Source organism: Pteropus alecto, unplaced genomic scaffold, assembly GCF_000325575.1.
Source record: "Pteropus alecto unplaced genomic scaffold, ASM32557v1 scaffold19, whole genome shotgun sequence".
Classification (NCBI taxonomy): Eukaryota; Metazoa; Chordata; class Mammalia; order Chiroptera; family Pteropodidae; genus Pteropus; species Pteropus alecto.
Genome location: NW_006442490.1, coordinates 1,380,053 through 1,404,210, shown reverse-complemented (window position 1 = coordinate 1,404,210; position 24,158 = coordinate 1,380,053). Strand labels below are relative to the sequence as shown.

The window sequence follows — 24,158 nt, the reverse complement described above, 5'->3', positions numbered from 1 at the left end:
CTGGCTAGTAATGTTTACCCAAGGTAAATTAAGCTCTGTAAGCTTGTATTCACTGTATTCTCATATAACTAGGCATTTCTCTTAGACAGATATGAAAATACAATGAATATGGAATAAAGATCAATTCTAAAAAACAATTAGGGTTACATTTAGAAAGTAACTTTCTCAAACAACTTAACATTAATGTATACAAGAAATGTCTTTTTTTTTAAAAAAAAAATTATACCAAAGGAATGTCAGAAATTGATTTTGACTATTTCATTTTGGGTCACATACTCTGTATTGCATAGGGAAGGGTGTTTGAATCATAAATATAAAAGTCAATCTTACTAGTTTCCCACTTATTTTAAGAATCAGGTGAAGAAGAATGCAATACAGGGAAGCCATAATGACTTACTTCCCCTTAACCTTTGGAGGTGGGCTGATGTGGACAATAGCAAGCCTTCTACTCCTCAATTTTTTAACCTGCAATGAACTATCTCAAAACCGCCTCCTTCTTCATCCACCACCCTCCACCCAAATTAGGGTTCCTGGGGTCTCAGTTGCCTAAGGGGGTTCCTACCCTGCAAAGTAAGGCTAACAACAAGACAGGCTTGAGCCAGCTGCATGGTCCTTCCTAGGAATCAACTCAAAGGCAGGCAGGTGGTTACCATAAATAAACCACTTTTCAAACACTTGTAAGGGGATTTCTCCTTGCCTTTCGAGTGTGCACACACATGTATGCACACACAGACATGCAAATTACACAGCAGCACCTTTCCACCTATTCGGCTTAAGAATACAAGGAATTATCGAAAGGCGGCAGGGAATGAGTTACATGAACTACAATGTAAATAACTTTGATCTGGATTAAATGTGCCTTATTGAGGAACTCCGATGTGAGCATCTCCAAGATTAATCATGGTTGCTGAAGTTGGCAGAAGTTTAGGAATCAGATTATTTCTTCAATGATAACCATCACCTCCCCATTTGCTCCCACCTACCCTCATATGTCCCAACAATTTTTTGCAATTTGCAATAAAAATATCAGGAGTAAAAAGAGTGAACAAAAACATGCTAGAAGGAATTGTTTTCTGACAGTTTCAGGCCTTGAGAGAAAAAACAAAACTAAAATAATGAATGCAACCAATCAACAAATCCTTATTCTCACCAATTCTAATATGAAATATCCTATAAGCACCTATTTTTCTAATAATGCACAATTCTTTAGACTTTGTATCTTCACTCTAGTAAATGTAAGTTTCCTCTCTAACTGGGGTGACCATGCATCCTGGTCTGCCTAAGACAGTCGTGCTTGCTATCAAAAATTAGTGGCACATATTGTCTGAGTATGATTGCTAATAATCACCTCCTGATTTAGACAATAAGTGTCCTGGTTTGGACAATAAATTATATGGTCACCTTAACTTGAAATGAACTCTCTGACAGGCAATCAGGTTGATATTTTTGGTGTTTGTATTGCTCTCCAGTCCTCAAAACAACCAAATGACCTAAGCAGAAGCTGTTGTCCTCGTGTATCTGGACTTTTTAGAAATGGACTAAAATTTGGCTTTTCGAGGGCCTAAAGATAATAGCACTAAGATCAGTCTTGCAAAGGTAACTGCCCCAATGTATTCTATTTCTTCAGTGGTACTGAGTCATGGAAGAGTAGAAGTAGGAAGGCCTTTAAGAAGTTTTCACATTTCATCAAGGAGGGGGAGGTGAAGAAACCATAGGACCTTTCCTCCTTGAAATTTTGCTGAAAACCCTACTGCATAAAACTGAGGAAAGCAAAGTTTTTCTGGTGGAGCCAAGAGGTAAAGTCACAGATGCTCACATAGTCTCACCCACTAGAAATCACGTCTCCCTTGCCTCTCCTCGAGGAGGCCCCGAAGTACCTCCTTAGCTAGCTCCGAAAAACAGTCTGAAAAAATACTGGTCTAGCCCAATTCCTTTAATTTACGAATGAGGAAAATGTGGTTCATTTCATCTGTTCTTGCCCACATATTGCAATTTCATTTCCTCTATTGGTAATTCTATAAACAAGGTCATAAGTTAAGAACAGGTGGCCCATGTTAATTGTCATAGAAAACTCTGTCTTAAGAGCTCTGGGTACACCTTAAAACAAGAAAACATATAGTAATGGATGTTAAATGATTTTCTAGACTGTAACTAGTAGGCTCAAACATAGTCATTCAAAACAATCTAATGTGGAGCCTATGTATGTTCCTTTTTCTACTGGGGGAGTAGACTAGGAGCTGAAAAAAGAGTATTGAGGTATTAAACCCATTTTAAATTAAGGTTCCAAAGTAAATATATATCCTACTTCTAAGGATAGCTACTAAAAAATCCACTGAAAAGAATGACAATGACATATGAAGATGTTCATCATAGTATTATTTATAATTACATGATGTACATATATAAAGACAAAGTGTAGGAAGGAAGAGACAAAAGAAGGATTTGAAGAGAAAAGATTGTTATTGAGCTGATAGAATTCTGCTGATTTGTTTTTCGACCTCTTCCAAACTTTTTTTTTTAAATGGAACAAAATAAAACAAAAACACAGAATGCAAATAGTGCTTACCACAGAGACTTTGCTTACTACATCTCTTGCAACTGCTAAGCCTTGAGCAAAAGTACGGGCTGCTACAAATGCACGAGTAACCTGTAGCTTCAATTTTCGAGGGACGTCTCCAAAGGGTTTTAGCTGCTCCGTATATTTGCTCACGCATTCAAGATACTCATCTGTGAAGTGGTACTGGGAGTTCACCAGGCGGAACATCCGCTCCAGAAGGCGAGCCCAGAAATCATTTAGCATTTCTTCCAGGTTCACATTTCCCACCACATAGTAGCGCTTCAACTCTTTGAAGAGATCTTTAAATAGCTCAGAATTTTGCATGTATAAGTGGCCATATGTCTTCACAAACATGTCATTCAGGGATTTCTCTGCATTTTCAAGTAGTTCTTTGAAGAATTCTAAAAAGAAAACAAAAAGGGAAGGAAAAAGAAAGTTTCAGTAATTAAATAACAGTGCTTTTCAGGTAAATCTGAAAACGACAACAACAAAAATAATCACAAAATTAAATAAGAATACATGCTTGTATATATGGTAAATTTCTTTGGGGGAATTTGGCATCTGATAATTGCCAGTGAAAAGAAATCTATGTCACAAAGTAACTTACATATGTGTATATGTCAAAGAGATAGAAAAATGAAAATTTAATCCAATAACATCAGGAGTCAATACAGAACACACATACACACACATGCGTGTACACACTCTTCTCTTTCTCATTCGATCAAGAAGGTAAATAAAGAACTAGATAAATATGAGTACTTGAAGTCTAAATCATGAGGTTTCCCAGAACTTTATTCTGTAAGAAACTAAACCAATGTTAATAATGCCTCCTAATTGTAACCTGACACAAGTATTTTTAAAAGGTGTTATTTTACTTGGACACAATATTTTTTCTCCTTCCTACATCTATATGACATGCAAGAAAACTGCATGGGAAATGCTTGAGGCAAAGAAACATAATGAAATACCCCAAGAAGCAAGCATATAAGTTTTCTGAAAATAAGTTCTCAGGTGTTCCATGTGAGATTGGTACAAATTGGAGTATCGAAATTGACCTTGAGTTCCTAAAGTATTCATACACTAACATCGCAAGATTTTTTCCAGTGCCCCTTGAGAGAGAAAGGGGGGAGATATGAAATGCATAACAGACTCAACCACATATTTGGTGTATTTGTAAGACAACAAGGAAAAATAACTGAAAAATTATATAAAAATACCAGGTTATTTCAGATTTACATTTTGGCTACCACATACCCACAGCTTAAGTGTTGAAGATTTTAGCCTCTTTAGTTTTTCCTGAGGCTTTCCTCAGGAAGTTCAATGAAGACAAGGAGCTAATGGTGTATCTGTTACATTAATCATTCTTAAAGAATCTATGCCTGGTATAAAAATAAACACCTCATGATATGAACTTTTTAAGTAGGAAATGTAATAAATACCAAAGCAAAGTATAAGGACCACATCAAATAAGAAATTGCCTCCAAGTGAACATGGAGCAGAAAAGAAAACATGATGCCTCCTTCAAAGCTAGAAGCTGATCAAAATGCAGTAGAGTTAACAAAACCATTCTTATCATGTTGGGTGGGCAAACTAGAGGCTGAAAATTCCAAATAGCTTCTCAAAACCTGGACTGAAAACACTGAAGTCTTTTGTAGGGAATTTGTGTGACTTTCCTCGTTTCCAAGAGATTCCTTACCTATGCCCCTACCTCATCACTATGTAGTTTCTTGTGGCTTGGGACTAAAGTTATAGTTCTTTGGGTTCCAGCTTTTCAAACTATGTGTGATTTGTTTGTGTGATTTTTTTTTCCTGAGGGGGAGTTCTCTCCTTTCCTTTTCTGTTTAGTTTCTTTTCTACCACTTGCCTTTTATTTCCTGGGCTTTCTTTAGAGAGAGAAAGGGGAGTGGATTCCCTCTGAAGAGTAAAAACAGGCAAGTCAACACCCTCATCCCCATTACAATACAAGCATACAGCCTGGCACTTTTACTAATGAAGGCCAGAAAGTACACGAGAAGCTAGGGGAACCATATTAAAAGCATCACTCAAATCAGGTACCTGGGAAGGTCTCTGATTTTCTCCCAAATCCCAAGTGGTTCTCAACGATAGACATGTTAGAAATCCAAGTTCGTGTGCCTTAGCCTATACTTATTGGGGATTCAGAAACCCTGGAGGTTGGGCCCAGCTATCTATGACTCTGCTGTACCCTAAAGTTTGAGAACCACTCACTGCTCTAGCCAATGAAACTTCTCCCATTTTACCTTTGACTAGCAATAACCACCAGCTCAGGGACTATGTTAAATAAATATGAAGCATTCAGATAAGCATTAATGTTTTAATTAGGGGAAAATGTCTTTCCAATGAATTGGGTTTTAAATTTTTTTTTATTGCATTCTCAGTTGTGATTTCTTTATGATGTTCTGGGGACGAATTTTCTTGTGTGAAAATGTCTCACAATTAAGTGTCAAGATGTAGGTGGCTCTTCTCTAGAATTCAAGTTGGAAAGTCTTAGGGTGAGAAGAGACCTGAAAAGTCATCTGGTCCACCTCCCATACCTTGCTTGAATCACCAGCATCCTTGCTAAGTGGTGCTGACTCATCAGGGACATAAAAGAAGGCACACTGAGTTGTGTTATTACATGTCCACTGTGTTACACACATAGACAGCTTTCACACATTAGAAAAATAAACTGTGGTCATTGAGTTCAATATACAAGCTTTGCATCAATCCAGTGCTATTGATATTTCATGATCCAAAGAGCAGATTCCAAGGGCAACCATAGGGCATTCCTTATACAGCCAGTCTCTGACTGGGGTGATGGTATGATTTATTGTTGATTGACTTTAGTGGTGAGAAAGCAATACGCATTCAGGAGAACTGTACTTCGAATTTTGAATTTTGAAATATAGTACAATACTCTCTTGTTACACTGGGCAACAGTAGCAAAATGATTTTGCCCAACTTTTGGTAAACGTAAGTGTTCTGAGCACGTTTAAGATAGGCTAGGCTAAGCCATGATGTTCGGTAGGTTAGGCGTATTAAATGCATTTTTGACTTACCATATTTTCCACTTATAATAGGTTTATCAGGACATGTTATCCTATTGTAAGTAAGTATTGGATTTTTATTATATTGCTCATAAAATTGGCACACATCATTTAGTGTAGAAACAAGATGTTGAGAATTATTTGACTTGTGCTTTTATGAATACTCACCTGCATTTCTAATGAATGGCATCTACAGCTGCACTGGTTTTAAGGGTGGGGGCAGAATGGCACATCGAGCTTAGTTTTAATTTAAAAACTCTATGAAACACCAACATTCGTCCTTTAGCCTTCAAAGTGCCCCAGGTCAAAGAAACACTAAAACATTGGTCAAGAGCTAAATACTAAAACATTGGTATAAGAGAAACGATCTAATGAAAAGTAAGACTGATTTCAAATCAGCATGTACTCTGTCCAACACCACCATGGATCTTATTTGTTTCCCATGGCTCAAATTTTGTCTAGGAAGGTTGTGTGCATGTGTGTGTGTGCGTACACATGCGTGTGTGTGTGATATATATTAATGTATACTTTAAGAAATTTTGTTGGTGCTACATATATACTAAATTCTAATTCATTTAAATCATTCAGAAAATTGGTTTCCTTTCCTTCACATTTTTAAAGACTCTTCAGTGTGGCCATCTAAATTGCAAATATAAAGATCATTTGAGTGGACTATTCATAGAAATTCTATAAAACTGATATAAGTTAAAATCTGAGGATTTTTCTCTCTCCAAATGGCTGTACAATTTTTTAAGTATGTACTGAGTGGCTATTAATGGCTCAAATCAAAGCACAGTTTTACCATGCATTTAACCTTCCTCCTCAATCATACTGTAATGAAAATTTCTAGAAAGACAAATTTCCTCCATCCAATTCACCTTTACTCGCCACATGGTTTTATGAATGCACCAGAAATCTTTAAAGCATCTATAAAATCCTTCATTTTATATAGCAAGTTTTAAATATCCATCTGTATCACCCATGTAAGTCAACAGAACAAAAGTCAAAGAATTCAAACACATTTCTCCTTAGACTTATTCTTACTGGCCCTGCTAAATGAGACTATTCTACTTGTGTTTTTTGCTTCCAAAAGCCCTATTAAGGACAGTAGACATAACTTAAATTATAAAATCCACATCAATTAGGTACACTATCAATCAAACCATAATAATTTGCTGTAAGGAAAAAAAGTGGGGGGAATCTTTGCATCTATTCCTTCTATCAAACAGCAGCTCTCCTATGTTCTTGTATAATGCTTTCACATCCTGCTTGTTCATTTCTTCCTATGACAGTTCCTTCTATAATGAAAAATAAAACACAAACTAGACATTCAGGTCGTGGTCCACAGTCATCAATAGCAAGTTTATTAATTGCTGCAATGCCCATCTCCACTTTTCTCCCCATTATTTAGAATTCAGGATCAGAGTCAGACTTTAACTGCAGAAGAAAAACTGTGTAGGCCTGAGACACCTAGCAATCATCCCTTCATAATCATTATGCCTTAAGCCAATTTTAAGACAACTGATGGCTAATTATGGCTATGCCACCTAAACAAGCCTGATCCTGTCTGATCTCGGAATCTAAGCAGGGTTGGGCCTGATTAGTACTTGGATGGGAGACCACCTAGGAAGACCAGGTGCTGCAGGCGTAAAAAATAAAATAAGGGAATGTAAGTCGACAAGGTCCTTGCAATCTGTGAGGTCAACCAAGGGTTGCCTCGCCTAAAAACAAACAAACAAACAAACAAACAGAAAACAAGACAGTTGGTGGCTAAGAAAGAACTCAGCCAGGAGCAGTGTAAACTAGAGTTTTATAAGGATCGGAAGCTGAGTCAATTGAAAATTAGACGTGTGTGTGTATGTAGTATGTACCTGCACAGCAAAAACAAAAAACAAAACAAAACAAAAACACTGTAGGTAAATACAGTGGTGATGGATTGAACGTTGGGGACTAGGAATGATTTTTCTCAATATATTTCTCAATTTTGTTCACCTAAATTTTTCAGTGGTATTTTATAGTCAAAAGAAATACCTTTATATTTTCAAAAATAACTGTATTTCCCTCCATTCTATTAATTCATCTGAATTGCTGGAGGCTTTAATGCATTTTTCTACTTTTTCCAATTTGTCTACAGTGAGCATTGTGATACTTAAGAAAAAAAACATTTTTTCAAAAACTCACCAAAGCACTTCTTACATTTTTTATTAAAAAATACTAAATTTCCAATAAAGTATTACTTTCAAATTATAGCACTTTGAAAACTATGGAAAAGTATGAAAAAATATAAATTACCCCAAATCCCTCCATTAAAAGAGCAAAAATGGTTTACTGCATTTTCTTCCTGTCTTTTTCCAATGAAGATATGTACTGTCATATGGTTATGATCATGCTGTATTTATATCCTGTTCTCACATAACACTACGGTTAGCATTTCCTATGTGATTAAAAATTCTTCAGAAACATCATTTTAAAGAACTGCATACTATGACACCATAGGGACAGATCATGATGTAATCATCATAGGACATTTAGGCTAATTTCCTAGTTGTCATTATCAATAACACTGTGATAAACATCCCTGTACATAAATCTGTATGCAAATCTTTCATTCCTTGAGATAAATACCTATACATAGAATTACTAAATAAAAGAGTATGAACATATTCAAAATTTCTGACACATTACCAAACCGACCTCCAGAAAAGGCATGCCCATGTAGCACCATTCCTATTTAAGTCATATTACTACAAGAGTTTCAACTTTTGCTAATTCTTTCAAATGGGAAGTGATGGAGATGGGCAGGGACAATGAACAAGAAAGGCCTGACTGGCTTGGGAATTCTTTCAGTCAATCAGTTGGTCTCATTGCTAGATCAAATAAGCCCTTTTCTTTGCCTGGACAGACCGACACATGGAAAGAAGGTGGGCAGAGATGAACAACAACGTTCTCAACTCCCAGGCTCAAAGTGCAATGAACCAACAAAGTAGATAAAAGCAGTTCAACCAAAGCTCTTCCATTTATTTACTTGCCTCCAAATAGATCAGCTGCTTCTTGCTTATGCCATGTCTTCTTAAGAAGTCAAAGCTAATAGCAGAGGCCCAAAGTGAAAGTGCACAGGGCTCCTTGGAAGCTGCACAAGCATTTTCAATCCAATGAAACAGCCAAAGCTAGAGTCACAATTGGTCACACTTCAGATAACAACTCAAAAGGCAGAAAACCTTTGTCAATACAGAAATGTGTGTGTTTTGTCTGAGCTCTTGATTTGATTACAGTAAGCTGGCAGTGGCTCATTCTCATCAAGTATCACAGAGAGATTATAAAAAGAATTAGAAAAAAATACCCGGGATTTTAGTCTCCTTCACATGGAAGGGAAAGAAAATAGAATTGTAAGGGAAAGAATAACAGTGCTTTCCAACTAAATCAAATAACATTAGCATGATCTGGAATGAACATTGCATTTGCTGGAAGGCCAGAAGGCCTCCTATCTTTTTCTGTACTTTCTTAGCTACTCATCCTATGAAATGTTGCCAACTATACTGTAGCAGAGGTTTTAAAAAGCAACAAATTTTAAAAATATATCTTAATGAATGAAATCTGAGGTGAGGATTAAAACTCAATCCTACATGTATATTGTATATTTCTATGACACATTTAAGACTTTTTAATATGTGAAAACATCTCAGGAGGTCTTTAGTAAGTCAGTATGGCCATGCAAAGGACAATAATAAAACCATGTAGCTAGAAAATAGTTAAGGTCAGGAGTTAGTAAAATTCCAGAAATTTCAGTTTAGCTAATGACCATAAAGCTTAGTTGGATAAATTTGTCTTTTAAGGTGAATGACCAGCTTGCTCCCACTGAGGTCATTACTTTCATAGGCATGTAAATTCTAATGCCTTCAACTCACAGAGCCTCTATACTGGTTTTCCTAGTGGTCTAATGAAGGGCCAATATGAACTATGGAAAAATTTCAGTCAGTGATTAAAACACAGATTTGGCTAAATCTAACGAGTGCTTCATGCTCTGCCTTTGTGAAATGAGAGAAAACAAGGGGGCTTTAAGGAAAGGGTGGCCACTCTGATTTACAGTTGGCCCGTGCAGACAGATGGAACAGACAATTATTTCTTTTATGTGCCTTTTAAGCTAATTCAGAAAATTTCTACTATTATTCAAGTTAACAAGCTTCAGGATCATGGGAAGGTTTTCAAAGACCTGGTGCAAGTAGCAGAGAGTTCACAAATGATAGGAGGAAAATAGAGGGTACCATACAGACGGCTAATTAACATCTTGTAAGAACTTTCACTAAAGCAGCTGGTCTAGTCACATGTTTAGAAGATTCACAGAGTTTTTAGAACTGAAAGGGTCTTTAGAGAGCATCTAGCTCAACCCCTTCATTTTATGGATGGGAAAACTGAGACTAGTTAATTGCCCGAGGTCACAGCAGAATCAGGGTGACAATTTAGTGTGCTCTGCCTCCTATCCAAAGTTGCTATATTTGCTCCTAAAATGACAAATTAAAGTTTTCCCAGTAGACTAGCTTCAGACAACATCTCTATTTCCTTAAGAGTTATTTTAAGGTGCAAAATATCTATCAAACAATTTGATCCAGGGAATTGTTAAGCAATAATATATCTTTGTAGTTGTTACATCATTTTTACTATGTAGTTCAGAAATATGTCTAACACAGCAGCTCTAATCTTAATCTATTTGGGTTACTTGACATAATGATGCTTCTTTTAAAAACAACTAGTCTCTCACATTGAGGGATGTGACATTTTGGGGTGGGTCTTTATGCTGCGGTCCCAAAACACGGATTATGCCCCACTTCTATTACTTCTATTCCCTTTGCCAAGCAATTCTTTCAAAGCCCCCTGAACTGATATCCGATTAGCATATTCATGAGACAATTGATTCAGCTTTGTTAATTAGCAGTTTTACTTCAAACGAACAAAAAGAAATCCCAGAACTGGCCAAGAGGGGGAGCAGCTAGCCAACTAGCTCTGTCACTACCATTTTCTAGCTCTGTTTCTAGTGTAGTATGGCAGATTTCTGGTATTGAACATCTAAGTCAAAGTGTGGATCAAGATCATTGTGTAGGAAAATAAAGAGGTGAATCTTTAAACAGTGAGGTACAAGTTTCGAATATGGAAAACCTGAGACATTTGTTGCTGCTTAAGGAAGTGTTCTTCTGTACTTCATCCATTTCTGAAAACACACACATACACACATATAGACATACACAATTTACAACTTTAAAAAATGATTTATAGATTTATAGTCTCTTTAGGTATGTAACAAATAGAAAATTAAATTTGTAAAACAAAAAAGGACCTTAGAGATAAAGGAACTAAGGTATCTGGCTCCAAAATGCCAAAACTGAAACTTAAATTCTCGCTGGAGTTCATCGAGGCAGAATGATTTTTTAAAAAATGGGGTAATGAGACGATTTCTGGTTAAAGGTTAATCCCTAAAAGGCTTCAAACCTTATTTTAAAATTCATAAAAAGTTATTGATCCTGCCTTAGAAAGAAGTAGAATCTCATAAGCATGACTGAAGTTTTCTTTTTTTTTCTTTTGTTTTGTATTTTTGTTTTTCTGGCTTTATTAAAATAGAATAGATGATTAGTTGCTCATATTTATATTGTGCAATTCAATGTTTTTGTTTTTCAATGATAGTTGGCATACGACATTAGTTTCAGTTGTACAACAGATATCCACATAACTCATGAAGTAGTTATCCCCACTAAATCTAGTACCCTTCTTCTCCCTTACATATTTGTACAACACTGTTGACTATTTTCCTTATGTTACACTTTATATTTCCATGCCTATTTTGTAACTATCCACTTGTACTATTTAATCTCTTTGCCCCTTTTCGCCTCCCCCCCGACACCTCTCCTATCTAATAGCCCTCAAAATATTCTCTTTATCTATGAGTTTATTTCCATTTTTGTTGTTGTTTATTTATTCTTTATATTCCACATGTACGTGAAATCATGTGATATTTGCCTTCATCTGACTTATTCCATTTGGCACAATACCCTCTAGGTCCATCAAGGCAATATCTTTTTTTTTTTAGTGACATTGGTTAACAAAATCCAGTAAGTTTCAGCTGTACACTTTAAGACATATATATATATATTTATACTGTGTATTTACCTCCCATAGTTAGATTTCTTTCTGTCACCGCATATTTGATCTCCTTTACCCACCCCACTCCCCCTACCCCATACCTCTGGTAACCACTAGTCTATAGTCCATATCCATGAGTCTCTGTTTATCCTGTTCATTTGTTGCTTTTAGGTTTATGCTCAAGGCAATATCTTTTTCCATTCCTTTCCTTTTACACTATGCGTGTCTTCTAATCTGAAGTGAGTCTCTTGTAGACAACATATGTAGAAGTTTTGTTTTCTTTCTAATCCATTCGGCCACTCTATCTTTTGGATGGAGCACATAATTCTTTTCCTTTTGAGGTACCTGTTGATAGGAATGTAGTTACCACCATTCTTTATTCCTGTTTTTGATACATGTTTTTTTTTTTTTCTTCTTAAAGAAGTCCCTCCAACATTTCCTGTAATTCTGGCTTGGTGTTGATAAATTCCTTTAGCTTATTTGTGTCTGAGAAGCTCTTTATCTGTCCTTCCACTCTAAATGATAGCTTTGAGGGATAAAAATTCTTGGTTGTAGATTCTGGGTTTTCATCACATCAAATATTCTGTGCCAAGTCCTTCTGTCCTGCATAGTTTCTTTTGAGAAATCAGCAGCCAGCCTGGGGTTGTATGTCTGTTTTCTTCACCAGATTAGGGAAGTTTTCCATCATTATTTCTTCAAATAGCTCTTCAACGTCTTGTTTTCCTTCATGTACCCCTATAACATGGATATTTTTTTAATTTAATTATGTTTCATAGGCTCCTTAAATTATTATTATAGTCTTGGCTTCTTTTTCTTGCCATGCTGATTGAGTGTCCTTGGCTTTTCCATCCTCTAAATAGGTCATTTGATCCTCTTCTCTATTCACTCTGTTTATTCCTTTGTTTATTCCATTAAATATACTTCTCATCTCAGATAATGTGTTCTTCATTTCAGACTGGTTCCCTTTTATAATTTCCATTTCCATTTTTATGGTTTTATCTCTTTGTTGAACTTCTCACTGAATTTACCTAGACTTCCCAAAAGTTCATTGAGCATCTTTATAACCAGTGATTTGAACTCTGCATCTGTTAGATTTCTTGACTTCATTATTTCTGGATCTCTGTTCTGTTCTCTCATATGGTTTCTGCTTCTTTGCCTTCCCATTTTGGCTGCCTTTCTGTGTCTGTTTCTATGTACTAATAAGCAAAGCTCCTAAATCTCCTGGTCTTATTAGCATGACTTTGTGTAGTAGGTGTCCAGTGGCACAGTCCTGAGAGGGGTTCAGCTGCAGGCCAAGTTTAGTCCCAGCCTGTGCCCCTCTGGGGCCACCTGTTAAGATTCAGCAAGCCATTCGCAGATGCTATGCTTTTGGTTCCTCAAAAGGCCATGCCAGAAACCACAATCAGCTGCCATCAGTCTTGGAGTTGGCTCAGCAAGGAGCACCAGACTCTCTGAGGACACACCTGGATGTGGATTGGGTGGGGCTGCAAGTTGGGGAAGGCAGAGTTTCAGGGAATTCTCTGGGCAGAGCGACCTCTCTTATCCAGTTTGATGACTTCTCAGGTCTGGCGGCACTGTGTACACGCACTGGAAGTGGGGAGGGCTCCACAGAGGAACAATGGATACCACCAGCACTTCTGCCCTTGTGAGTCTCACCTTGGCCCTCACTCTGACAACTCAGTGTCCCCCTGTAAGTTCCTGGTGCCCCCAAGCAGCCAAACAGGCACTAGTGCTCAGAGTGACCAGGTCGGGAACTGCGAAAGTCCGCTCGTGGACACAGCCCCTTTAAGAGGCTTCTGCTGCTGCTGCTGCTGCTGCTGCTGCTGCTGCAGCCGCAGCCGCAGCCGCAGCCGCAGCCGCAGCCTCTGTCCCACTCAGCCACAAGGGACCAGGAAGCCTCGCATCCTCGCCCTATCCTACCTCCTCCTTTTGCAGGGTGATTTCTTATTTCTCTCCCTAGTTGTAGTACTCCTATTCATCTAGATCCCCGGTGACTTTCCTTGCCGTTTGGTCCATGTTTTCTTCTCAACTTGGTTGTTGTCGCCAGAGGGATGAACAAAGCCTCTTTTGCCTATGTAATTTTTTTTCCCCCTGATTTTGAATTTTTTAATCCTTTATTGAAAATCTGTCCCACTCAGCCACAAGGGACCAGGAAGCCTCGCATCCTCGCCCTATCCTACCTCCTCCTTTTGCAGGGTGATTTCTTATTTCTCTCCCTAGTTGTAGTACTCCTATTCATCTAGATCCCCGGTGACTTTCCTTGCCGTTTGGTCCATGTTTTCTTCTCAACTTGGTTGTTGTCGCCAGAGGGATGAACAAAGCCTCTATCAACTATGCCGTTTTTTCTGTCATCCCTAAAGTTTTGATGACAGGGGAAATTGCCTGGGCTTAGGGTTACCACTTTGAATTTATAGTGCATGCTTGGAGATAGCAAAAGATGCTCCTTTGAAGGAGCTCCTTGACACCATAGCTTTACACGTGTCCCTTTGCTATTTCCTCAGTGCTTGTCTTCAGCCTTCTTTGTGTCATCTCACTGGCCCCATCTTGGTTCTCCAGCTGCCATTTTGTTATTATACCCGATTTCCTCTCTTTTCATTCACATTAATAACTCAGGGTTTGGTTTTTATAATGGCTTGGACAATTCTTTGACTAATACACCCTATCCTTGGATTTCTGAGATTCAAGATAGCCCCCATACAATTTCACTCAACATCCTCTTTAGGCCTTGAGCAGTGTTGTCAGTTCTTAATTGCCATCCTTAAAAATCAATCAACCCATCAATAAAAGCAGCACCCACTTGAGGATTATGGTTTGTTGGATACAAGTGAACTGAAGTTTTATCATAAAAACATTTAACTGTGTCAAAAAATCTAACCTGAAGGAAGTGTACGATGTATCCCAGCTCTGTTCTGATTTCCAGAACAAACACATTTCACCAACTACTTCAAAAAAAAATTAATCTATGCTCACTATCTTTACTGTCTATGCCATATTTTAATTTGAAGTCTTAAAAAAAATGCATTTCATAATAATATTTTGTGACCATTTTTGAAACTGATAAACAGTATTAACACATTGATTGAATGTGAAGCCTGGTAGGAAAGGGTAATAGAAACTGTTTCTTCTATCCTTTTTTCAAAAACATATGTTAACACTTACTGATAAAGTTTATCTGTATGGCTTTTTAAAAACTACACATTGGAATCATACGAGTAACGCTATAAAACCACGGGGAGCAAGAAGGAGAAAGAATAGCCAAACCATCAGGCTCATAGACAAGTGAGGTCACTGTTTGTGGGCTCCACACTAGAAAAAGACACGTCTAACGACAAATGGGGAGACTCGGAGGAGGTGGCCTTGGAACCTGGAAACAGCTGTATCTGTATTGCATCATGCTACCAACAGGCTAGCTTTTCTAAAGAGCAGGAACTTTTTCCTTCTAAATTCCATTATTAATCTCCCAAGTAGTACTTTTTAAATAGCATCTCATCTTGAGTTTTCAAAGATGACCATATTATTATCTTTCTAAGTTTTCTCCTCCAAGCAAAAGAAAATGCTTTGTTACTGCCTTGAATGAGAAATATCATAGTCAAGAGAATACCCTTCTTTTCAATAATCATACCAATAATTTAGTGACCAATACAGACAGAGGTTGTTTAATGTCTTTTTCCAATAACACCAACCTTCATGTGGTGTTAACACATTGTTAAATATACTTTATAGCTATAGCATATATATTAAGAAATATAAGAAATTATATTCCATCTATCCAGGGAAAAGAGATAAAATTAAGACTAAACAGACAGAACTATGTATACAAGTCTGCATACAAAGTGTTGGAAAAAATGGGTACAATATATGGTATGCTACATAGAAAAAATTTAGTTCAACTACATTACAAGTAAAATATGTTTTCATAGTGTAGCCCGGGAACCCAACTAACACTTATTAAATTGGTTATAAGTTTCAGATAACAAATCTCAAAGCCAATATTTGAAATACAACCTATTCTTTAGCTGAAGACTGCCTTCTTTATCAAATCTAATTTAGTCCAGCTTCTCACCATGGTAACAAGCCCTTTGCAGAAATATTCAAAGACATTTCACATCTCGAAAATTTGCCTTGTACATCTTCACCACACATAATGTCAAGAAAAGCATGCTTCAAAGGTACTATGTAATTAGAATGGCCTTTAAAACAGGCACAAAGAAAATAATTCCTATTAAAATTAAATCTACTTCATAACAATTTTCAAACTGTGTGAACAGCGCCAAAGAAAAGACTCCTGAGATGTTTTGGACCACATACTCTAGTTTTTAAAATCTGTTATCTATAACATTGTTTCAGATATTATTGAAGTGCCTCTCATTTTGCTCATATTGACTATTTCTTCACTATTAAAGTACGTGTGTAAGAATCCATGTTTCGCACAGAGGACTGAAATGAGTTTGGTCATGGCTTTATATGGCTAGATTAAGCTGGAGCCCTAGCTAAAATGAGGCCAGGTAAGGAGACCAGCTTAATGAAGACTACAGTAGCTACTTCTGGGCTGCTGCTGCACGGAAACTCAAGAACTGAGCTTTAATCCTGTCTGTGTACTACAGAGTTTCTAGGAATTCTAGCTGTCTTTGGGGAATCCATTTGAAATTTAATTTGAAGTCTAGCATCTGCAATCTCTATGGTTATTTTAACTAATTTTTCAGATGCCTGCTTTTTATTAGGAAGATTTTTTTAAGTGACTTGCATCAACAATACTATTCTGTGTTCACCGAAGAAATGAAAGCACTTATACTACTTTAATCTATGTTTTGGCTCCTTGTGACCATATTTCCATAATGACTACCATATAGAATCTAGCACATCCAGAAAGAGTCTAGCAATAAAGCTGTAGGGCGAACTTGTCACTGGGATCCCACAAGAAGGAACACCTTAGGAAAAAACTTGAACACTGACTGAGATAACAGAGAAGCTCTGAAAAAGCAATTGTATAAACTTAAGACCAGCTCTTAAATATGACTTGAATAAAAAGTGCAAAACAAATTCAGGAACAAAGCAAATATTGATGATTACTTAGAACAAATTTCCAATACATACCATCAAACTTCTTGTAATGGGAAGCAAAGACGGCTTGCAAATGATTGCACTGTTCGCCAACCACATTTTTGAACTCATCTTTACTTTGCAGGCTGTACTTCTCCTCCATCTCTTGAGAGCAGCAGGTATAATCCTGAGGACAGATCTTCAAATGATCACCTGAAAGATAAAATGTAAGACAGTCCATCATATTCACCAAGTCCAAGAGGGAAGAGTTTGATTTAGGTACACATACTCTGCTTCGTTTCCATCTGTGAGGTTCCTGCAAAGGCCTAAGCATTGTGGGTATGGAAACTTTCATTAAAAGTAAAAATATTTATTTACTTCTTGGAAAAATAATAAAGCTATCTCTGAAAGACAAAAGAATGTTCCAGTCAGGAAGTCTGCTACACCATAGGAAAATCAGTGTGGCCAGTAAAAAGAGCATCATTCAATATCAACCCAAGTCATTTTTATAATTCTTTGAGATTCTATGCAAATGAGACATATTTGTTTAGCTTTAGGAGTTTACACTCCAAGAGAAGGTACCCTTAATGATGATTTATAAAATGTGACAACAACTGAAAATTGAACAAATATGAGCAATAGTTATACTGAGAGAAAGCAAAGGCATAAGTGCATTTCAAGGAGCTGTCAGCCAAGAGGAAACAACGGGAATTCATGTTGGATAATTTGAGAGTATAAGTCAAAAGGTGATGTTAAACAATCTTCAATTTTAAGATTTTCTTATCCAGCATCTTCTGTGCAAATGCTAGACACTCTATTAACCTTATGATTCTGTGAGGTGGATTCCAATAAATGTAATCTTTATGTAGTAAAGGAACCCTAAGAGTCAAGAGAAATGTCAAAGACATATTCACTCCACAGCAGTTCAACCCACAAATTATCTCCCTCCCCTACACCAAATGCATTTTGCTTGTGGTTTGGCCACGAGGGTTTGGAGGGCTTTTTTAAAACATATATAGATCTCAAAGTTCACCCACACCTCTCCCTCATAATGATCAAGAGATGTGATGCTACTCAAAAATTAACCACCAGGTACTATCATTTTTGTTGCTCCAAGATTAATTGGTGTGGTGTAAGTACCCTAGTATAATTTTGTACAGATGTTTGTAAGGATTCACTTTCACTGTTCCTTCTGCTATTTCTTATTTCTGTCCATGTTCCATGTAAGACAAAAGATATCTGAAAAGAATCAAAATCTCAAGAACTCAGGAACAAGTATATTGAAGACATATGAGCCTATCAGTGGTTAAGTGTGTATAATAAATAAAGGAATAGAGAATGAAGAGCCAATCTCTCTAACAACACCAAGCATGGGAAATGAATTAGGCCATGAGCTCGCCTTTGCTGCTTCTTGGCTGTGTGTGCTTAGAAGAAATGTCTTCACCTGAGACAGATATCAAAGTGGCTTTGGGGAGGGGGGTGGCTATTTCAGCTAAAATTGAGTTGACAACTTACTTGACTAACACTAGGATTGTCAACTGCACATATGCAAATAATTACATAATCATATATATTCCTGATCATTCTTCCTTCCTGGCAATTAAAAAGGAGTGTTACTGTCAGACAACAAGGGGTATACAGCATTAAAGGACTATTTATGGAAGGGGGAAGGGAAACGATCTTCAAATAACTTCTTCATCCAGACCTGCTAAAAGTCTTTTTGGCATTTTTGAAACCCTTGGTCAACAGATACTTTTAACAAAAGGGTGTGTGTTTGTGTGTGTAAAAGAGTTTAGAAACTATGAAGCTGCAAATTATCTTAGATCTCATTAGTGAAAGAAGGGTCGCTAAGGCTCAGCTTTCTGGAAACACCTTTGGTACAACAAAAAACAAAACTCCCTCTTCATTGGCTTAACAAATTTGCAGCAGGCCTTTGTAACTGGCACATATAATTAACAGAGAGATACCCAGTTGTCTCTTGGTTACACGGTTGAGGATTTCCTGCAACACAGTTTTAACACATAAAATATGAAGGACCCCAACTAGTACAGTGCTTGCTGCAGCTGTATTAAGTAATCCATATCATACTCATACCACATGTAGAAAATTATCTGAATGCTTAGAATAAGAACTTAAGACATACAAGGCCATTTAAATGAATTATAATAAGGGAGCAGGTACTTTTTAAGGGTTATCACAGGCTGGTTTCCAAGCCTCTGCAAAGATTCTGCTGTGAAGTGTACTGAATTTCTAAGGCAAAACAATAAACAAATTTGGAAAATAATCTGTGTTCACCAAGTCTTAGCAGGTTCACACATATAATATAAACTAAAAGGCCACTTACTGGATCCTACAAAAATAGGATTCTAAGTCTAAGGAAAAGCATCCCTTTCCCCCAACCTGCAATGCATACATACACAGACATATATACAACCTAAAGCCAGAAAATTCTAAGAGACAGCAGAAAAAAATGTTCTACATTTAAGAAGGTGCTAGACATTGAGGGGTTTAAACTTACCCACAGGAATTTTATATTGAGGAGACAACCTTCAAAAACAGGTAATAGTAATAAAAGTTTTACTGGTAAACCTGCTGAAAGTACACAGCATCATTTACACTGGCACATATAAAAAGCCCAGCAGGGCCCATGTACTCCGCCCTTTTCATATCCACCAGGGGCCCTCAGCAAGACCTCATGGAGACCTGCTTATATCTGAACACTAAAGTACATCATTGTTTTGGCAATACCTAATGAAAAAAAAAAAGGAAAAAAAAAAGAGTCCACTTTCATTTGAGAGAGAACTTTCCAGGAAGACTCTGTCTAATGGTAAAAGGCTTGCCTTATGTAAAGGACAGCAACAGGGTTGATACTTGGCTAATGCTTCTGCTGGCAAACAAGCTAAATAACTCCAGCATGCCAGTTTTGCCTATATAGCCTTGAACACACTACTTATTCTGTACACATTTCTAAAAGAGTATTGCTTGAAAATGTAATTTGGCATTCTTGCCAAAAGCCTTGCCTGAGACAGTATACAGTCCAAGACATACTTGGATTACATTAAATCCCAAGCTTAGGCTATTGGGGATTCAGTGCCATTTCCATTCTCTACTGATGAGAAGTACAAGGAGGGAAAAACGGGACAGTCATGGTACATTTGAAAATGAAATTATAACTCCACATTCTAATAAGAATTCAAGAAACTCATTTGACTTTTAAAATCTGACTATTTCTACTTTAAGCACCCAAAATGGTTTATATTAAGAGTCAGGGAATGCATATTATTTAAAGGACATAATACATATGTTTGAGATTGATTCTAAAATGCTGTGCTTGAATGAGAGTTGCCTTTTTCTTTCTGGAGCTCTCCTTTCTAAGCTTGGTGATCCTGCATATTTCTCATTTAAGAAAAATGTCACTTTTTTTCTTTGAGAGGGTTGAGCACAGGGACAACAAATCTGATAGGGGACAAGGGAGATAGCTACTACAGTGGAGGCACTGAGCACAAGGATTATTTTAAAGAGCCCTAGGTGATTCTGATACATATCCTTCCATAAAAATTATTACTTAAAAGGCTTAAGCATTAGAGCCACAGAAGAGCTAGAAATAGTAGTTAACCAGTTATTCAAACAGCTCAAGTGAAGAGTGGGCTATAATCCACAACTATTTGTCTCCATATTTCTCTATTTCAACCTCTTGCTTCCATGGCCCTTGCTATGTTTAGGTTATTCTCCACGTATCTCTTCCAGTCCCTTAAAACACTCTTGTCTGCTTTCCTCTTTATTCTATCCATATTGTTCTTTCTTACTCCACTGCATATAACATGAAACTAAAGAATTTTTTTATTTGTTGTACTTCTTGAGAGTTTCTTGTTCTTAATTTAAAAAGCAGGTGAATTGAATACTTTATGGTTTTCTAAGGAAGCACCTAAATTAAGTTGCTTTTTATACATGGCTCTGATTAGTTTTTTTCTTTGTGGGTCAGTGGCCCTCAAAAGAAAAAAAGGTCCCCTAGCCCTGTCCTTAGGAGGCTTGGATGAAATTCAGTGAAGCGTGCTTTTAAAGCTTAACTCCATGGCATTAAAAAACAAAACAAAATCACTCGAAAGAGCCAAACTTTTTTTCAATCACACCAGCTTTATGTAATTTCCCCTTAGTGTTAATATCAATGCCTGAGTTTTAGAAGCTGAACAAAGACAATCACAATAAATTACTACTCCATCCTTTGAAGCACTTCAAATCAATGATTAAAGAAGTAGGCATTAAACATGAGGAATCTATTCCATCCTTTAACAGGGGTCTATGGTGAACAATTTGTGGGACTGTGCTTTCTCATTTTGTTTCATTTAGTCCTCTCACCAAAGGCTGGCTCTGATGTACAAATGGCGTACAACTAATGTCCGTTTATTTCCAGTTGCTCATAATCCACCTTCTCATAGAAAATGTTATAAACGGTAGATAGGGGCTCATACCTGTCCTCAGCTTATTTACTATCAACTAGACAATTTTTAACTATGGCTTACAATCATTTTATGCATCTCTCTTGGAAATTTCATTTTGAAGTCCAACTAGATGCCAAGAAAATGTCTCTCAGATTCTCACACATTTTGTGTAGGATGGTGATAGAGGAATAGTTGTAGTTATTACTAAGGTGTCAGCATTCTGTACCTGTAGGAGATAAAGTAACTCTGTAGTGATTACTCGCCCCCTGGAGTCCTAAATGGAGGAAACGGCAGCCAGAAACATTTATGGGACACAATGGCAGAGATCCCAGGTTGGCCTGTGCTAGCATGATTCCTAAGGCAAACATTCTCTATACCATAATTGATTTTACTGATAAAGCGACCAAATGCCTTTGGTAAATAATAGAGACACAAACTGCACCCTAAGGGTAAGACTACAGGGAGGAAATTTGGGAAGAACACACTGAAAAGTACTTTGTAAACTGCAAATGTAAGAGACTATATGATTTTGCATTGGCCTTTCTTGCAGAAATTGAATGCCTCACTTGGGTTTTGAAGAAAACTTAGCTCTTTATGAGGGGTTTTTAAGTAGATTTAAAAGGTTCCAAATACTTAACACTATTTGGATCTTTCATTCCACAGGAATAATGGTAGTCTAGGGATAAGAAGACTGATGTGGGGAGTCAGGAATATGGATTTGAGTCCCAACTCTATATGATTCACTGTAGGCTCTTGGGAAAGTTACCCACTGGAGCCTTAAAAGCCCTGTGTAAACAAGGAAGCATTGTGTAAATGTAAAACACTGCAATTGTAGAACAAAGATAAAATGAAGACCATCTATTATACTCTCATAAGCTACTGAAGTTCTCTATAAAGAGACCTTCCTGACTATTTGTACTAAGTGAGGGAGAGGGGCCAGGAGAATAGTATTTTCTCTCTTCCAGCTAGTTCAGAAACATCAAATTGGAAGTAGAATGTAGTGGAGTAAAGATGGCCGGAAAAGAGAGCATTATCAATTAGGAGCTGATTGGCATGCCTAAGTGATGGTGAACTCATGACAACCAAGTCAAGACATTGACCTAAAGAGCCATTAGAAGTAAAGCCCTGGGAATCTAAGGAGATATGATGATGAAATATAATATGGTATCCTGGATGGGATCCTGGGATATAAAAATACATTAGGGAAAACCTAAAGAAATCACAAAAAACTTACATGCAAATGTTCATAGCAGCATTATTCATAATAGCCAAACACCCAACAATGGGTGGATAAACAAAATGTGGTTCGTACAATGGAATATTATTCAGCTATAAGAAGGAATGAAGTTCTGATACCCAGCTGGATATCAAAAACACTATGTTAAATCAAAGAGCCCATCACAACAGTCCGAATGTTGTATGATTCCATTTATTTATATGTCCAGCACAGTTCAATCTATAGACAGAAGGTGGATTAGTGGTTGCCTGGGGCTAAGGGGGAAGGGTGGAAGTTGGGGGAAGGAAGGGGGTTGCAGCTAAAGGGTATGAAATTTCTTTCTGGAATGATGAATATGGTCTAAAATTGATTTTGGTGAGTGCACAATTCTGTTAGTACATTAACAGCCACTGTACACTTTAAATGGCTGAATTGTTTGGGGTATGAATTATATTTCAATAAAACTGTTAGTAAAAAAAAAAAAACTAAGGAAATCAGAATAAGGTACGGACTTTAGTTAATAATAATGCATCAGTATTGGTTCATCCATTGTGACAATGTACCACACACTAATGTAAGGATGTTAATAATAGAGAAAACTGGGTGTAGGATATAGGAAAACTGTGCTATCCTCCCAACTTTTGTAAATCTAACTCTTCTAGGATAAAGTTTATTTTTAAAAAAGTTTTCAAAGTAAAAGGAATAAATACATGTGGGGGACTAGCCTTTCATCAGTCTTTTTAAAATATAAATACTTGATGTAATTCTAATATTGGGGAGCTACATTAAGCTATTATTTACTGGGGTATTTTTCCTAATTCCTCAATTGCTACTTTACTCTTTTCCTAATTTTATCTGTTCTGAAAGTAAACAATTCTTTGTCTTTGGTCTAAAGAATTACCAAAATAGTTTCTATTCACTTTCTAGATCTAAATTCATGGGGCCACAAAGTAAGCTAACATGCAAGTTGCTGTGAACTCCAGCTCCTCCAAGTTACCTAAGAACCCCAGGAGGAATACACACAATGCTCTGCTTCATGGAAACAAAGAAATACAACCTCTAAAGATTTAAAATAATGCCAGAGGGTAGAGGAATGTATATATTAATGCATTCTCCCCTCTTGCAAAAAAGAGTGCAGTTATTGCACATAATACGCTATGCATATAGAAAGCCTAAAGTCATTTGACCTAAACGTTAATAATAAAGTACATAAATTACAGTCATTATGCAGATGTATGATTTGAGATCTCCTATCAATCAGTAAAAGAAATGTAGGTAGTTAGCATTTTGCAAAACCTTGCCAAAAATATAGCTCTGGAGGGCTTAAGACTGTCAATTACTTTTAGGTGCACTAATCCTGCAAGGTAGGATAGAGAAGGCCAATCAGAAACATGTTTATTTTGAAAATCAGTTTTATTATATTTTTCTAAGAATACTCTTCATGTGAGTATTGTTACTGTAACACTCCATACTTCATTTCAGTGACCGTGCAACAGCTTTAAAATCCACTCCAGACAGAAATCAAGCTGGGCTTTTCACTGATTTTTTAAAAAGCAAATTATAAACCAAAGTTTATATCTGGCAATCTTAGAACCCCATTTGAACTGTACCAAAGTTTTATTTAAAGTAAGGCACATCGTCTATGGCCATACTACCCCTGAACAAGCCCGATCGACCAGGTGCTGGAAGGAATTAAGAAGAAGGAAGAAGGAAGAAGGAAGAAGGAAGGA

At 36.9% G+C, this 24,158-nt stretch overlaps 1 protein-coding gene and 1 pseudogene across 1 annotated transcript in view; one reads left to right on the top strand and one right to left on the bottom strand.

Moving 5' to 3' along the window:
• The window catches only part of GPC4 (glypican 4), a 102,712-nt gene that overhangs the window by 17,030 nt on the left and 61,524 nt on the right, over positions 1–24,158 (bottom strand). The window contains exons 2-3 of the mRNA XM_006921526.3: positions 16,828–16,986; positions 2,567–2,958 (exon numbers count right to left, since the gene is read on the bottom strand). Of these exons, the coding sequence (XP_006921588.1) occupies positions 2,567–2,958; positions 16,828–16,986 (551 nt within the window). The remainder of the gene's footprint in view (positions 1–2,566; positions 2,959–16,827; positions 16,987–24,158) is intronic.
• On the top strand, positions 7,135–7,252 carry LOC112470917 (annotated as a pseudogene).